Below are 17,980 nucleotides of genomic sequence, written 5' to 3'. Positions count from 1 at the left end.
GAATAGTTTATCCATCAGACTTACAGATGAGGGAAGAATTTATGAGCAGATAAGATATAGAGAATATAACAAAAAATGAAATAGATAATTTTGATTACATTAAATTAAAGATTTTATACAAACAAAACCAATGCAACCAAGATTAGGAAAAAAATGGGGAAAAGTTTCTGGCAAAAGCCTCGTTTCTCAAATGTATAAAAACATGAAGCATTTCTCAATTGATGAATAGTCAAAGGGCATGAAAAGGCAGTGCTCAGATGAAGAAATTAAAACTATCTATAGTTCTATGAAAAAAAAATGTTCCAAATAAATATTGTTTAGAGAAATGTAAATTAAAACAACTCTGAGATACCACCTCACACCAATCAGACTGGACAATATGACCAAAAAGGAAAATGAAAAATGTCTGCAGGGATGTAGTGGCAAATTATTAGAACCTGAGATGATCTCTATCAATTGGAGAATGCCTGAACAAGTTGTGATATCTAAGAAGCTAAGTTCAGAAAAACCTGGATATATATTTGCCATACAACAAAATCTGATACACACACACATATTTGTACAAATAGGTCCTTTTATTTTTCTTTGATCTCTTTGAGATACAGAACTAATAGTAGTATTGCTGGGTCAAAGGGTATGATAATTATTTAATATATTTTTCTGGTACATTTCTTTCTACTTGGCAAACAAATTAAGTATTTGCTAACTAAGATATGCTTGGAGCTCATATGGGGTTCTTTTTATAATTACTGTTTGATCAGATAAGCCTATGTATAAAATTATTACAATTGGACATCAATGAAACAATTTAATCCAGACCTATTTAAACAAGTTGATAATGAAATGGCTAATGGACAGTAGAAATGATGTCATTCTGTAAAACTCATATCAAGTTGCTTGCTTTCTCAAGGGGGGGTAGGGTGCTTTGAGGGAAAACTTGTAATTTGAATTCTTTAAAAATGAGTTTAAAAATTGTTTTGACGTGTACTTGTAAAATGATACAGTGTCAAGAAAAAAAGAAATAATGTTCAAATTGTAAATAATTTTATGAAAAATTAATTTTGAACATAATTTTATGAAAAACTATTTTACATGTACATGTATGTTAATTCTCTTTAACTCCTTGAAAATTGATTCTGTCTCTAAAATACTTCTGAAATTATGATCCCAAAGATTATCAATGAACTCCTTATTAGCATAACTCTTAGGGCTTTTCATAGATTCTCCTAGTCCCAAACTTCTACTGAATGTTTCCCTAAAAAAATGTTTTTCTTCCTTAGCTCCAAGACAGAGTATTACTTCTGTTACTTTGTCCACTCCCATTTCTCTCCATGCCTCTTCTTCCACAATGAAGACCATTCTCTCTCTTCCTTGGACATTCATCCATTCCTATAGTTTTATTAGTCACCAACCAATAAAGGATAGAGGATGAGATTATGCATTGGGTATAGAATGGAGTAGAAGGAATAAGGGCAAGTTATTTCAAAGATTACATGTTTGGAGGTAGAGGTAAAAGACCTAGTGAAGGAAAAAAATAACATTGAAATTACACGAGAAAGACAGAACTGGTTGCCAGAGCAGGATCCTATATAGGACAGTGAATGAAGAAATTCATTATATAGATTATCATAATCAAGGCCAAGTTCTGCCTTATTCACAAGTACAAAAGTGTATAGTGTTTAATTGAACACTGTGCTTGGTAAGATAAAAAGTTTATAAAGGTCCTTACCCTCATGCAATTTAAAGTCTAGATGGAGGATAAATAAATACATATAACTATAATATATAAGGCATTAGAGAGCAGAGAAAAACTAAGTTATGTGAGGTCTGATGGGAAAGCCATTCCCATTTACAGGATGCTCCAGTCCTCACTGATCTCATTTTTCTCAACTCCTATAATGTTAAATCTGTACTGCATGAATATGTAATTAAGATTAAAAGGTTACATCCTAAATCAGACTTCCAGATGATACCTCAAAGATAGCTGGTGATTCCTGGAGAAGAAGGGTTTATTGATGAAGATCCTCCTGCCCACTCCCACACAGAGATGGCAGTGCTTAAACCTTCAGCACTCTCTCAAGCAAGTGCAAGAAAGAGGGGAGGGGCAGGAAGACAGCGATTCTACCTCCTCCTATGGAGCAATAATAGCAACTTGCAAGTAAAACCCAGGGAGAGCCCAATAGTTGAATTTCTGAATCAATTACTGATTGCCTTCTATCCCATTTCTTTTCTGAGCAAAAGTCAGACACTAGAGGTTCTGAGAACAGTTTTTCCTGAGTCCAGTCATCAGCCTTTTCCTAAGGGGAGATTTCCCTGGCTGCATTCTAGAAGGAGAAAAGAAGACTACCTGAGCATTACCCTGCATCTGAAAAATAGAAATAGAAGAGGTGGAAGGATGTAGAAGGTATATGCTAACCTCATTTCCTTCACAAGTTTATAAATACAGGTCTAATAAAGGGACTTTTTTAGCAACTTTCTGAAAATGTTTAATTACTATAATTATAATTTTTCATAGGATCCAGCGAGTCCTTTTTACTTTATGATATCCTGTAACAAATATCCATGTTGTATACTGAAGGCCTATGTAGTTAAGGACCCTGCTCACTACATTTGAGGAATCTAGTGTGAATGTTAAAGCTCTGTAAATGCCAAAACTGTAAAGGTTTTGGCCAAATCGTAAGGGATAATTTTAGTGTTTTGACTTAAAATCTAAAATAAATGCTCGCCATGGGAAATTCCCAAATATGAAAATACCCAAGTCAGCTGGGAATTTATGGAGATTTTAATTAATATAAATTAAGGAATTAAGAGGGGGGGGGGGAAGGGAGAGAGAGAGAGAAAATAGCCAAGCAGTAGAAAAGGGCCTAGGCCAAATGAGCCTAAGGGAGAGTGAGTCAGTCTTTATCACTCACCACAAGATTGTCTCCAAGCAAGCTCCAGTCCTCCACTGAATCTCCTGAACTGAGTTCAGACTCTAACTCCACACTGAATTCAATTTCGAACTCCATTCAAAATGCCCTTACTCCAACTCCAAACTCCAACTCCCAAATTACCTTTTACCCCTTCCTTTTAAAGAAATTTTCTCTTATGTCACCTCCTAAATTTTCACATCTACCAATCACAGTAGATGATTTTTCCCCAGGACTGCCCATTCTTAGTTCTCAAATTCTTTGGTTCTCACCTTCTCTGGTTAGAGTAAATCCTCTGAGTACTTCACACCTCTTTGTTAAGCTTGCCTTTTGTAAGTTACTTGACCTTTTTGTGATTAATTTAACCTTTATAGGTACTTAGCACCCTTTTGTATTAGATCTAAAAATAGACCTAGCTTAAGGTTTTGGCTTTACTATAAGGTGTGAGTTGGGGACTTTCATTGTTCACTAAACACAAGGCTTTACTTAGGAAACTTTCTCAGGAGTGAATAACTCAGGCAGGGCAAGGAGCCAAAGGACAGAAACTTGTTTTATTGGGATACAAGGGAGTCCAGAATCCTTGAGAGAGGGAAGAGCAGGGCCCCAATTTCATAAGTTCTTTTACTTGTTTATGTATTAAAGTCACTATTTTCTTTTTAAATGTAAACTCAACCAAGTACATTTCAATATGCAAAAAAGGACAAGAATGAATCAGTGTGAGAAACTACGAGCTTATAACATATAGTTTGCTTTTAAAGAAGTATATTACAGACATTTAAATTTAACAAAGTAATAACTAACAAAAGGGCTATCTGCATTTCCTGCATATTTTTCTTCTGTGTATTTTAATGCTTTGCTGATGTTTTCTTTATGTATATCTATTGCACCATCCACTAATCTGCTCCCTTCATCTCTAACACAAACACACCTTCCCAGTAGGCCTTTCTTGCAATAAATCAACACACTGACATGAGAATTCACATTTTATTATGAATCTCTAGAAATGAAAGCAAAATAACATGTTCATCAATCAGAAAATGTCTGAAAAAACTGTTGTAAAAGAAAATTGTTATGCCATATGAATTCACCAAGAGAGTTGGGGGAAACATGGAAATATATGCGCAAACTGATCCAGAAAAGAAGAGAACCAGAACAATTTACACAATGACAACAATAACAGAGCAAAAAAAAAAAAACAAAAACAATTCTACTGACCTCAGAACATTGATAAAAAGAACAATGTTGACTTCAAAAGTCTTACTCTCCTCAAATAAATTATAAGCAACCAGAGGACAAAGACCAAATTTAGCAACTTTTCTTTATTCCCCACAAAACTTAACATTGCTGAAGATTAAATAGCATTCAAATAAAAACTGACTCATTGATGATCTCTAGTCTTACTTAAATCCCGTCCTCTGAGAAGTGATATCCTTCCTGCAACACTAGTATTGGATATAACACTTGACTGGAAAACAGAATCGTTTCCCTATCACACTCAAAAGATAAGATCCATGGTTCATCTAGCCAGTTGTTAAATTAAATGGTTGGAAGGGAAATGTCTTCATCAAGGACTATTTTGGACAACTGTAGAGGGCAGCAAAGGAACAGTATGTATTTTTTAAGCCCTAAATTTTCCTAGGTAACTTTAGATGTATTTTCAATTTAATACTGTTCATGAGTCTGATGAAACACTTTTAGAATGTAAAAATTTGTGGGGAGTTTTAATGTTCAATACAAAGTTCAAAATTTCATTAACTGTGTATCTCTTCAATGTTTTTACAAACCAAAACTAAAAACTGCCATCAGATTCTGAACTTTTTTTTGTTTTAGGAACACAAATTTCATGGTACACCCACTACACTCCCCTCACTCTACAGATTTTCAAACTGAAGTCCAGAAATGACTTGCCCAAGTCCACCACAGTTACAAAGGAAGCAGCAGAATTCAAATTCAAGGTCACTGATACTGTATATATACATATATATGAATCAACCAATTTTATGAACAGAAGCTGGTTTCAATACAACAGAAGTTACTTATAGCTCCCAAGAGATTCTATTTCAACAGATTCATGAGCACATCAACTATAGTCAAAATCCATCCATGGCCTCTCATTCAGTGACATTCTCATCTTTATCCTCTGAAAAATACCTCCATTTAAGAACTACAATTACCTTTACAACAACAGAAAAAAGATGCCCATTGGTTAATAACTAGCTATTACTGTTTGCTGGCTAACATTTATTCTAGGAACTACTATAGATAACCAGTGTTTATTGTCCTTCAAATTTATAAAAGTAGTTTAAAAGGTTTTATAGTATATATATATATATATAAAAAAAAAAAAAACTTGTCCCTTGTTATGGGTGTAACTCTTTTAGGAGAAAAGGAAGACAATAAAGAATCTAACATTTGACTAGAATCTCTGTAGTCTGAAGTCTAAAAGCCCCAAATATCTAGACATGTTCTACCTATAAGAGAAATCTTACTGTTAACATGGTTAAGAATCATTAATACTAAGCTTATTAAATTAATGTCATCAAGCCCATTTGATTCTATAAACCTACAATTGGTTATAGGTATGTAGGAGATACCTCTCAAAGTCTGTGATAGATGAGACAGCTGTTGGTAATATTAGAGTGAGTTTCTCTAGTTTAGTGTCTTTTTTCCTGTTGAAAGATTAACTTATAGAAATGCTGAAATTTACAATGGTTAATGTAGCTATTAAAGCAAGCAGATGCCAGCACATTGGGATAAAGGCTGCTGAGTGCTTGCCTGATTGTTCTCCATTATGTGCCACCTTTTCTACCCTTAGAGAATGATAAAACTATTATAGCCATGTTCCACCTCTATGGACCTATTTATTCTCAATCCAATGACAGGACCTTACTTTTATTTTTCTTGGAACAGATGGTACTTTGGATACATAAAATTAAAGCAGTTTAAAAGCAGAACCACCAAACTAGATCGCAGATTTACCTTTTATTTAAATCTCTTATCTTTTCAGTTTATCACCAGAGCATTTCCAACTTAGGTGAGCAGGGATTTATTCTTACTTGATAGTTGTTGATGCTCAGTTGTCTCAATCCTGTCTGACTCTTTGTGACCCCATTTTGAAGTTTTCTTGAGAAAGATACTGGAGTAGTTTGCCATTATTCTTATTCAGCTCATTTTACAGATGAAGATACTGAAGCAAACAGAGCCAAGTAGACTTGCTTAAGATCACACAGCTATTAAGTGCCTGAGGCCAGATTTTAAATCAGGAAGATGAGACTTCCTGATTTGAAGCCCAGTGCCCTATATATTGTCTGCCCCTTACTTTTAAGTCCAACATATGAAATAAATCTCAACTTCAGATCATTCCCTTCATAATCCATTTCATAGTAATTGTAACATCAGTATTAGCATGCCACAGACATAGAAATGATGCCAAATACAAAGGTTTAACATTGTGAGAATTTATTTTTCATATACTGTATTAATGTCTATGGATTAGAGGGGCTCCCTCTAGTCTACTGCTTTTCTAATGTTTTATTTTTAACAAAATTTGGATCAGATAAGGAAGCCAATGATTCTCTGCCTACATTAACCTCCATCACCTATGGCAGGGTTGGTGAAGGTTTTCAAGTTTGGGTGCCCAAACTGCAACTTCAAGCTGGGAGTCCTCTGCACTACCCCAGTAAGTGCTTGCTTTGGGTGGCTGGACAGAGGGGTGGGGCATGCAAAAAATGTCTCAAAACACTGGGAAGAGGGGAAACAGAGCAGCCTCCCCACCCCAGGTGCTGGCTCAGCACTTGTGCCAATACTTAGTCAAGTTGTTGAACTGTGATGAAGAAGGATTGAGAGTTTGATGGGCAACCTCCTAGTTAGCTAGTTTCCAATTAGAGATGTGCTGGAATGTTCAAGGGAGGAGCTGAATAACAGCTCCTAAGATTGTAAATATAGGAACTCGGGTCCAGGAGGTCAGGATCTTTTGCCTATCAAGAGAATTATTTGACCAGATTAGGATGTCTTGACCAGTCAATTAATAAATCAAGAAGAAATACTGCCTCTTTAGGATTTCCATCATTAAAATATAAAACTACCATCAACAAAAGTTTACTTATTTACTACAATTTAAAACCTTCAAAGTCTATAATGGACACTGAAATTAGCCTATGAAAACCTGGCTACTGCTTCTTTATTTTTATGAAGAACTCTCAATATATATGAAAAAATAAGTCAATCAATAAGTACTAATAAGATTACTACATGCCAGGTACTGAATAGACTGGGTGCTGGAGATACAAACACAAAGACTGAAATAAATCCTACATTGTAATTGAGGATATCACAGGCACATATAAAAATAAATGCAGTTTAAATATAGTTTGAGAGGGAAGGCATTAATAGTTGGAAGGGGCCAGAAAAAGCTTTACACAAAAGATGAGCCTCTTCCTCTTTAAAGACAGGGATGCTTTAGGGTGGAGATAAGGAGAATTTATTCTAGGCATGGGGCACAGCCAAAGACAGTAGATGAAATGCTGTGAGTAGGGAAAGTGATATCTGGATGAATCAAAAAATACAGGAAAAGGAGTAATGTCTGATAAGGGTTGAGAATTGATTTGAGGCTTTTAAAAGTTAAACAAAAAACCTTCAAGTTTATCCTAGCCACAATAGGAAGCCACTATATTTCAATATGGGAACTTTAAATCCTGTGTTTAAAGAAAATGACTTTGCCAACATGTGTGGGATAGGCTAGAGAGGTAAGAACCTTGAGACAGGGATACCAACTAAAAGGTTGTTGCAGTAGCCTAAGCAAGAAGCAATTAAAGCCTAAACTAAGGTGACAGCTGTATGAAGAGAAATACAAGTATAGCAGTTTAGATTCCTTTTATGGGTGATGATATGAATTTGGAATATCTTCCCTTCTTTCAGTTGTATGATAAACAGATTACTTAATATTTTAAAACTTCATAACTTCTAATTTCTCATATATTCCACCTACCCATCCTGATATTTTCTTAACTGTCATTTTCTACTACTTCCTCCAAGCATAATGAGGGACTGGGGACCAAATGGGACAATCACTAAGGCAATAATTATGAGAAGAATTTGTCATATAGAAATATCAATATCAAGAAATATCAGTCATTTTTGTCTTTCCTCTTTTTAATCTTGCAGTTTTAAACTACAATTACTCTTGGGTTGATATGATTTAGATGGGCATCACCCTGAGCTTTCTGCCCATTTATTCTCCCTATCTATGCCATATTATTCAGTGATACTTCTCAGTCTTCTATTATCCGCCATAATATTTTTAAAATGATTTTACATTCTAAACTGATACTGTCCTAGGTTGCTATACCTCTCTGCATGGGGAAATCAAGTATTTACTAGATGAAGTGGTTTGCTAGCCTCCTCATATCTTTGTTTTAAAATTCTCTATGAAAAGGTGATAGAATATGTATTTTTATATATACACATATATATATTTTTCTGACCTATCCATTTTTATTTTAGGGGTGTTAATGATATGGTCTAAGAAATCAGACCAGTGTTGTTGTAATGTTGACTTCTCATTTAGGTCCTTTCTTATAGCTTGCTGCTGATTCTGATCATTGCTCCAAACTAGTCAATCGTGTATATACAAAGCCATTTCAGAAATGGCATCCACACTGGAACCCAGTGATTTTCCTTCTTTCTTTTTTTTAACTTAGTTTATTTTTTTTCCTGAACTTAACACATAAAATGGGCCCTTCCATATAATTTTTTAAGCAAAAAAGGTGGAAGAGATTATACATGAAACTGCCATTTTCCATATCAGCTTACTTTTCAAGTATATAATAAATTTAACCTGTTACTTGCAAAGCTGACTGCTTGTCTGTGCTTCTTTATGGCTTTCCTTCTATTTTCTTCTCTGGATTTTTTAAAGAAAGGTGTCAATGACATTCTTTTCTGTTTTCTTTTTCTACCCTATCCTTATTTATCATCTCAACCTCCTAACCCACCATTGGGAAAAAAAGAAAAACAAAACCTTGAAGCCAATACATACAGTCTAGGAAAGTAAAATCCCACACTGTCCATATGGAAAAATGCATATGTCATCATTAATCATAACTGTTCATTGCACTGATAAAAGTCATCAAAGTATTCAAATGGATTTTTCTTTATAATGCTGTTGTATAAAATTGTCTACTGGCTTTAATCACTTCACTACACATCATTTCATATAGGTTTTCCCAAATTTATCTGAAAGTATCAATTTCTTAATTTCTTATAATGGAATAATATTCTATTTCTTTCATGTACCATAACATGGATAACTATTCTCAAATAGATGGGTAAGTTTTCAGGTCTTTTGCTACTATCAAAAAAAAAAAAAGAAAACAAAAAACTCTTATTGTGCATATGAGTCCTTTCCTATCTTTTATCTATTTGGGGTAAAGAACTATACAGGGGGCATGGTTTCAAATTGTTTTCCAGAATGTATAAAGCAATTCATAACTCTATCAACAGAATGTTAGTGTGCCTGTTTTCCTGTAACTCCTCCAACAACTGTCATTTTCCTTGTTTGTCATCTTTAAACTTATGAGTAAGAGGTGGAACCTGCAATGCTTCAATTTGAATTTCTCTAATTACTAATAATCTGAAATATTTTTCATATAGCTGTTGATAACTTGGATTTTCTTCCTCTGAAAACTGCATATTCATATTACTTGACTTCATCTTTTGGGAAATTAACTAGTCAGTTTCTTTCTGTTACAATACAGCCAATTTTATTTTATATGTACAATCTTATCCCATGCATGAGCAATGATAATAAGAAATTTTAAGAAAGGAAAGGGAATTATCTGGCTAAGAATACAGTCCTTGTTTTTAAAGAAATGAAAATTTATAAATCAAATAAGTAGTATAACAATAAATGCAACAATATGAAAGAAGGGAAATAACACTATCCAGTCAACAAGTATTTATTTTTACAAACCAGGTCCTACATGCTAAGTTTGGAAAAGAAAAAGGCAAAAATCAATCATAATAGAAAAGACAAGCAAACAACAATGTATGAACAAAATATACACAGGACAAACTTTAGGTAGAATTTTAAAGGTAGGGTACTAAAGTTATGGAGGACAAAGAAAAACTTACAGAAGGTATGACTTTAGCTAAAACTTAAAGGAGAGGAAGACAGTAAGAAAAGATGAGATAGGGGCAGTTCTAAACAAGGGGGTGGGGAAGGTGTTCAATGAAAATGCTCAGTCAGGAGGTAAAGTATTCTGTGTGAGAAACAACAAGGAGTATAGTGTTACTGAATCACAGAGTTCTTGGAAGGGAGTAAGGTGCAAGAATACTACAAAGGTAGGAATGATGCCTGTTATAAAGGCTTTAAAAACCAAAGGATTTTATATGAGATCCTATAGGTAATAGGGAGTCATTAGAATTCATTGAATAGGAGAATAAGTGGCATGAATCAAAACCAAGGGTTGAATATGATATGTTCCAAGTCATTCCACTGATTTGAAAGAAAAATATTAAGAATCACCTCATTCACAAGGTATATGCAGGCTTGGTCAAATAATCATTGGAAAAAACTTGAAATTATATCAATTTTTTTTCAAGAACTATTCTCATTACCAGACCTTTAATTGGGCATGAGATCTTTAACAATAAACTTTTGGATTTACCTTTCTTCTTAAATGCTGCCCTCTAGTGGGTGAAACAGGCAACTGGCTTCAGAATGAATGAGTAAAAGTCACTGAGTAAAATAATGACATAGGCTAAAAGAATCAGCTTGTTACTGAAGAGCTGTTTATAGGAAAAGTTTAGGAAAAGTTCCATACTTTACTCTTATTCATATATACATTAATGTTTATCAATTCATTATCATACTTCGAAGTACAAAACCAAATTAGTTTCATATTAGTGTCCAGGCATCTAAATATCAGATATGCATTTCTATGCTTGCCTCAGGAACATGCACAGTAATTCTGTAGCAACTGTCCTTGCTGATGCAGTTCCTGTATTCATATTTTCCTGTTTGTCTAGGCAGAGAATGAATATACTACAAAGAGTTCAATCAAATCAACAAGCAGTGATTAATCACCTTCTACAGGCAATGGGGATTCAAAGGGAAAAGTAAAACAATCTGTCATCAATGAGCTTATAATTAGAGCTGATTTATACATTTTTAAGAATGTACAAAATAAACACAAGTTTAAAATATTTTTTAAAGTAAAGAGTGGTTCTAGCAACTGCAGGGATCAGGAAAAGGCTTCTTGGATGTTATGGCACATAAGGTTTAAATGATAATTGGATTGCCAGATTACTGAATAAAAATTGATTAGGGACACACAATATAAACAGCTCTTTCCAATATTTATCACAGTTTGTGGGCAAACCACCCATGCAGTGGTCAGTAACTGAGTTATAGTTAAAAAAACTTTTTTTTTGGTGGAGGTCATCATCATATGGCAAAATTAAGACTTTTCTATATTTATGCAATATTTGCTAAACTAAAAGAACAAATCAATTATAATCACACAAAAAAGGAAACCTCTGTAAGTTTTCATCAGAAACAGAACAATAAACTCAATGAAGGCTTCAGAATATTCTCTGAGAAGATCAAAGTGAAATGATTACCTGAAATATAATTACAATAATAAACATTGTTTTTCTTTATTAATTGGAGGCAAAAAAATCAAGTTTTATTTCAAACTATAGTCCTAATTAAGAGGATATTAAAATGTTAAAAATTAAGTGGGATGAATATGGTGACACAGTAATATAAATCTTTAATTAGTCTTCCTAAACTCTATTTCTAGTTTGGAAAACAACTGGTGGTTTGTTACAAAGTAAAGGTTGAGCTCAATAGCTTGTACTTAATCTCTCTCCTTATCAATAGAAGAAAAAAGCATCATAGGATCATCTGTCTAGAGGTGAAAAGGAACATCAGAGTCCAACTCCCTTATTTTACAGCCAAGAAAAAGTAAGATGCAGGAGAGGAAGGTGACTTGCCCATAGTCACCCAGGGAGTAATCACACACAGGACAGGAAGCCAAGACTCTAACTCTAAATTGTAGGAAAGACCTCAATAAAGGAAATCCAAACAATAAAGCTGAATGTATTAGGTTTACTGTTCTTAATAAAAGATAACATTCTCAAAACCACAAGCTCCTGAGGGCCAACTCAGTAATCCATGGAAGATTAATTTATGTTTAATAAAGTTAAAGTGTTAAATTTACTTTAGCTTAATATAATTCTTGAGAAAAGTTTGTATTTATGTGTACAAATCATTCCAACAGAATGTTCTACCTGACCATGCCAGATGAGACACCAAAAATTTGCCAATCTATTGCAATTCTAAATATGAATTTGATTCATGAATCTTAAATGTGATCTATATATAAATGTGTGGATACACATAATCTGTGACTAAATTAGAAGTTTAAATCTTACATGTTCGAGATTTCTGATTCTTTGCAAGACACTTCAAGAGTCCTTAAGTGCTATATGGATGATGACAGTGTCTTTCTTACCTCTTTTTTATCTCATCCAAATAGATAGTTTAGTGTTCTGTACTTACTAGGCTCATTTCATAAAAATTTGCTGAATTTAAGCCATTTATTAAGACTTATTCCTCCCTTCCTTGGAAAATATTCTGCTTTTAATCTTAGCAGACAGATTCTGTTCATTATACTTAGCCATTATCAAAACGTCATTGTATAGCATCAGGTAGAATCTTATTTCTTGATGTACATAAAGAAAACATGTTCTTTTCCTACTATTCATTCTTCTAATACAAACTAAAATCTGCTTTTGAAATTCAACAACTACCTCAAGCATAAAATCCCTTGGAATTATCCTGTATCAGTTATTTAACATTTATTAAGTGCCTACTATTTGCCGGATACTTTGTTAAGTGCTGGGGATACAAAAAGAGGCAAAAGAATTCCTTGACCTCAAGAAGCTTACAATCTAATGTGGTAGAGGAGGAGATCCTGCAAACAAATACAAACAAAGTAAACTCAATATATAGAAGAGATAATTAACAGAGAGAAGGAACTGAAAATAAAAGGAGTTGGGGGAGGTTTCTTGTAGACAACACAATATCACACACTGTACTTATAAATAAACCTTCAAGGGCTTTGATTTCCAGAAGCTAAATCTAAATAAGTTGTCCAAAATCAGATCAATGAGGTATAAACCTTTAAAAAAAACAAAACTCCCTAATTTTGTTTTATAAAAAAAATTCAGTAACTGCATGCCTTCTTCAAAAGAAAAGAAAACAATTCACTATACCTAAGATTTTATCTGATAGTCTTTATAAGTATTTATTAATTAACTATTGTGCCTACATTACAAAGACCCTCACATATAGCTGGATACTTGAACATTTGTGATAGAAATAAAAGAAATAAATGTTCTCCCTACAAGTTTGGAAAAAGACAGTAATACTTTACATATTAAAAGAATATTGGGAATATATATTCTAATGTCAGCAAAATTTATAAGATAACATCTATGTTTATTTCATAATAAAGAGATCATTTCAGGATTAAGACTATCAGGCATCAAGTTGAAATTCAGTATAAGAGGTTATAAATTGTGTAAAAGTGGATTATATTTTCCTATAGAGATAACTTCTATGCCAAAGATTCTTAATGAAGCCTTTGGAGCCTTTCTTAGAATGTTTTTAAATGTATAAGATAAAATGCATAGATTAAAAAGAAACTAAATATAATGAAATAGTTGGCAAAATATTTTAAAAAGAAAAAAATTCACGGACCACAGATTAAGAACTCTTGTTCTATACTGACCACTGAAAACAAGAATGTGAAAACATGTGAGGCTCACCATAAGGTTAAAAAGAGTATCAATTCAATATGAACAAAAAGTAAGACTTTTTTTGCATTTTAAGTTGCAAATGGCTTGCATCTATATTAAATATTATAAATGTAATGCAAATATTAATGCAACCAGACCAAAACCAAATGAGAAAATGTTTTGTAGGATACATAAAAGGAACATTTTAAAAAGGAACATTACATAAAGAACTAGAATTCTTTCAACAAATCAAGAAATGTTTATTTTATTACAACAATAAAGCAGTTAAGTAAACTGTGATTACAAAATTATCCCTATTCCTTCTCTTTGTTCCAATTTCTATTATTAAATATAGAAGTAATATGAGAATACAATGGGCAAAGAAGTTATCTTTTTGATGCTGAGGTCCACCAGTCTCCATCTATCTATTCTCCAAATATAATATACTCCCCATGCAGATTTTCTATTCACATGGTCCAAAATACTAATCAACAAATAGACTGTCTTGGCATAAGGTACAGTATTACAGATAATTTAGAAGATGGTTTTATTTCTATCATTAAAAAAAAACTTGTTGACTATCAGATTCTCATCAATTTTCTCTTTCCGAAGTCTAAACTCTACTAGTATTGCCTAAAATGAAAGGAAAAAAGTTAACAAAAACAAACAGTGATTGTGAAAAAAAAAAGATTTACATTTGGAACTAATTTATTGTAAAATCAGAAGATGCTGTAAGACCATCTAGTTAGAAAAGTTCAAATAATTTTTTAAAACCATGAAGCTTGTCAACTGGCTAAAGTTTTCCTTTAAAAATACAATTTACCCAATGAAAAAGAGAATAAAATGATGACTACTTAACCCAATAAATAAGCTCCAACTATGTGCAAGGCACAGTAAGATTATCCACTTAATACTGTCAAAGAGTTTGGTGGAATTTTTTTGCTATTATCTTGTTAAAAAATTTATGGATATAAATGAAATAGGAAAAAACTAGTAGTTAATGCCTCAGGTAAGACAATGCGACTATATTAAAAATGGAGTTTTATCTAATAACTTTTAAATGAAAAGCCTTAAAGAAACATCTATTATAAAATATTTTATATACTTAAATGAACACAGGACATAAGGTTGGTTTAGTGCTTGAAAATAAAACAGCACGTCCTTCAAAAAACCCTTGCACATTAAAGAAAAAACTTAAAAATGTTTTTCTATGTATAAACTAACCATGTTTCTTCAAAATACAATCAACACTTCACTTGCACAAATAGAGTACTGTGAAAAGGTTATGCAAGCCCTTGTCCTTGTAAATGCTGGTGTTACAGTCTTGAGTGGGGCACTGCCTAGCCAGGTCCTTTTTCCCCCCTGAAATGAATATTATTATTTTCCTCCAATCTCTATTACCACTATAATAAAGATGCTACAAATTTTGGGGTTATGATTTAAGTACATCAGTCACTGACTAAAGAAATAAGAACTCTGAGACAGAGAACACCACCTTTGATATTTGTGCCTTCCAGGCTTTCCATAGGGAATAGAGAAGAAATACTGTATATCAGGTAAAATTAAGGCAAATCATCTATTCTATCAAGCTCAAACACCTAAGTCAAAAACAGCTTATTAAATGCCAGAGACATGGTGATGAAGCGGTAGTGGGAGTTCACTGCCTATAGGGGCACTCAATCTCTGCAAGATAACTTTGTTCCCCTTACAACCACAGGACCACGGTTGCCTCCTAAGAGTGTCTCTTTTCTCTAAATCACACTATTCATCAAATCACCATTTACCTGGCAAAACTCTCAAGTTTCTTTAAACAGACAACCAGAAACAGCAGCCTGCATTGACCCATAATAGATTTTTTGGCGGTGGGGGTGAGATCTAAATTTCTATCACTACCTCTTGCCCACCAATAATCTTCAAAAGAGAGGGAAGGAGAGGGAGAGGGAGGGGGGGAGAGGGAGAGGGAGAGAGGGAGATGGGTGAGGATGTAAACAATCTCCAAAGACCGTTCATTATCCCGGGTGGAGAGGGAGATGGGGCAAAAGGATAGAAATTCTCCTCCACTTCCCGAACATGAGGCAGTGATGTTAAAACAAGAACCAAAAATAAGGTCTCTAGCCTCACACCCCAGGAAACAAATAAATAACTACAAACTACAAGCATCCAGTGCCATCATTCCTATGTGGTGGAGAAACTGTGGTCTAAAACTAATTCGTAAAACTTGAGCCTAATTTATAAGAAAATAACATGGATTGGGAGGAGAGAAGGGATTAAGATGCCAAAAGAAGGGTTAGGGGACTGGTGCTGCAGAGCATTTAAAAAATAACTCTGGGGGATACACAGGATAGAAGGAAAGGGGGTGGGGGTAGGTTCATGCAAAACCGAGAGTCTAGTAAGCCACAGGGATCTTGGTAAAATGAAGAAGTGGCTAGCACCGAGATAAGACCCCTGGGCGAAAAGAAAAGGTGAATGTTGGGGATGCTGCAGGAGTGATTAATCCAGGGCTACAGGACTCGAGGATGACGGAGAATGAGAAAGCCTGACTACATCTCTATCCAGCCTCTGGAGTCCCTATGTGTTCCAAAAGGTTTCTTGCAACGGAGTCCAGGATCCGCAGGAAGGAATGGAGAAGATGTGAGTAAGGAAAAGGAAGAGGAAGAGGAGGAGAAGGAGGAGGGTGCAGCTTCATCCTAATCTTGCTCCCGGTCCCGACTCCAAGGCAGGAATCCCCCAGTGCCTGGAGCTAGAGAGCGCGCGCTAGAGAGAAAGTAACGGTCCCCAAGAAGCGAGAATGAAGAATGCTTCCCACAACAACGCAGCAAAAGACTAAGCACTAAGAAATAAATAAAAACAAACAAATAAAACTCCCGCAAAGGAAGCCTGGTGCAGCGGGGTATGGAAGGGTAAACTGGAAAAAGAGGCTGGATGGAGAGACTCTTACCTCTGGCACCCACTTCCCCAAGCTGTCTCCGAAGTTGGGGGGGGGCCCGAGGCTACCCAGATACGTGAACACACACAACTACCAAAGCGCGCGCCCCCTTGCACACTTCCCACACTCCGGTGGGGAGCGCGCGCGCGCGCGCCCCGAGGAGCTGCTGGAGCAAGTCCTCACCGCGCACCGGGGCAAAAGTTTCCAGCCAAAGTCCGTCGCCCCTACTCGCGCCCCAACCGCCGACCCCCCCCAACGGCCTCCCGCCGCGGGACCCCGAGCTTCCAGGAGGGGACTCCAGGGAGGACGAGTGGTTCCACTCGCCCTTCCAGCCCCAAGCTCCGGTTTCACCTACCGCAGAACTGGGAAAAGAAGAACAGCGGGAAGAGCAGCAACAGCAGCAGCGGCGGCGGCAGCAGGAGGAGCTGGGCTCCGGGGGGAGAAGCGGAGGAAAGTTGTGCTTTACCGCCTCCGGGATACGGCGGTGCCGGCCCCGGGGTCCGCGCCATCCCCCCCAACCCTCCCCCCGGTGCCCGGCCCGCCTGCCCCCCCTGCCCGCTTCTACTGGCCCCGGTGCCTCAGGCTCCGGGCAGCGGCGGCCGCGGCAGCGGCAGCTCTGCCGCGCGCGCCTCCAACTCGCTCCGGTCGGGCCGCCGCCGCCGCCGCCGTCGCCGCCGGGTGACACTGAGCCGAGCGCGCTTGCCGCTGCCTCGACTCCGTAGTCGACGACGCCGCTGCTGAGGCTGAGGCTGGAGCCGCCCGCCCGCCGCCGCCGCCGCCACGGCCACTCCCCTCCCCCTCCACCCCGCCCTCCTCGAACTCCTGGGAACTCGGAACGCACCACCCCCTCCCCGGGCGGGAGGGGGACCGGGCGCGGGGTGTGGGCGGAGCAGTCTAAGAGGAAGGAGACCCTCGGACTCTCCCGCCCCTCTGCCCGAACTCTAGTTCTCTCGCCTGGATCTTTAAGTCTAAACCGCGCCCACCCCTGCCCAAAAAAAGAAAATGTCTCTCCCCCACTCCCACGTTCACTCTAGTAAGGGAGCTTCTCCCCAAGCCAAGCTTTAATTTAAAAGAAGAGAAAAGAAAGGGAAATCTGGAAGAGGTTAAAACATCCTACCCCCTCCTTCCCCCTCTTCTCCCAGTCCTTTTTCAGGCGCCCCCTCCCTTGATCCCCCTTCCCGAATGTTTCCAATGGTCTCTCCCGCCTTCTCCCCACCCGGGGTCTACAGCGCCCCAGCGGCAGTCGGCGAGGAGGGCGGAGGGCGGAGGGGTAATCACTCCTCTGCCCTTCGCTGTGCTGACCGGCTAGATGGGAGGCGGGGCAGCTTGCGGCTCAGGGCTG

At 36.7% G+C, this 17,980-nt stretch overlaps 1 protein-coding gene across 2 annotated transcripts in view; it reads right to left on the bottom strand.

Annotated features, from left to right (window-relative positions):
- Positions 1–17,433, bottom strand: part of NECTIN3 (nectin cell adhesion molecule 3) — a 203,227-nt gene extending 185,794 nt beyond the window's left edge. The window contains exon 1 of one of the 2 annotated variants that reach the window (XM_007493645.3): positions 16,994–17,433. In XM_007493645.3, coding sequence (XP_007493707.2) covers positions 16,994–17,147 — 154 coding nt within the window. In that variant the 5' untranslated portion in view covers positions 17,148–17,433. The remainder of the gene's footprint in view (positions 1–16,993) is intronic. The other variant, XM_001362333.5, reaches the window with a different exon arrangement.
- Positions 17,434–17,980: the final 547 nt, after the last annotated feature.

The sequence above is a fragment of the Monodelphis domestica genome, chromosome 4 (assembly GCF_027887165.1).
Source record: "Monodelphis domestica isolate mMonDom1 chromosome 4, mMonDom1.pri, whole genome shotgun sequence".
Taxonomy (NCBI): domain Eukaryota; kingdom Metazoa; phylum Chordata; class Mammalia; order Didelphimorphia; family Didelphidae; genus Monodelphis; species Monodelphis domestica.
Note: the sequence above shows the minus strand (reverse complement) of the source record. Positions and strands in the feature narration are given on the sequence as shown.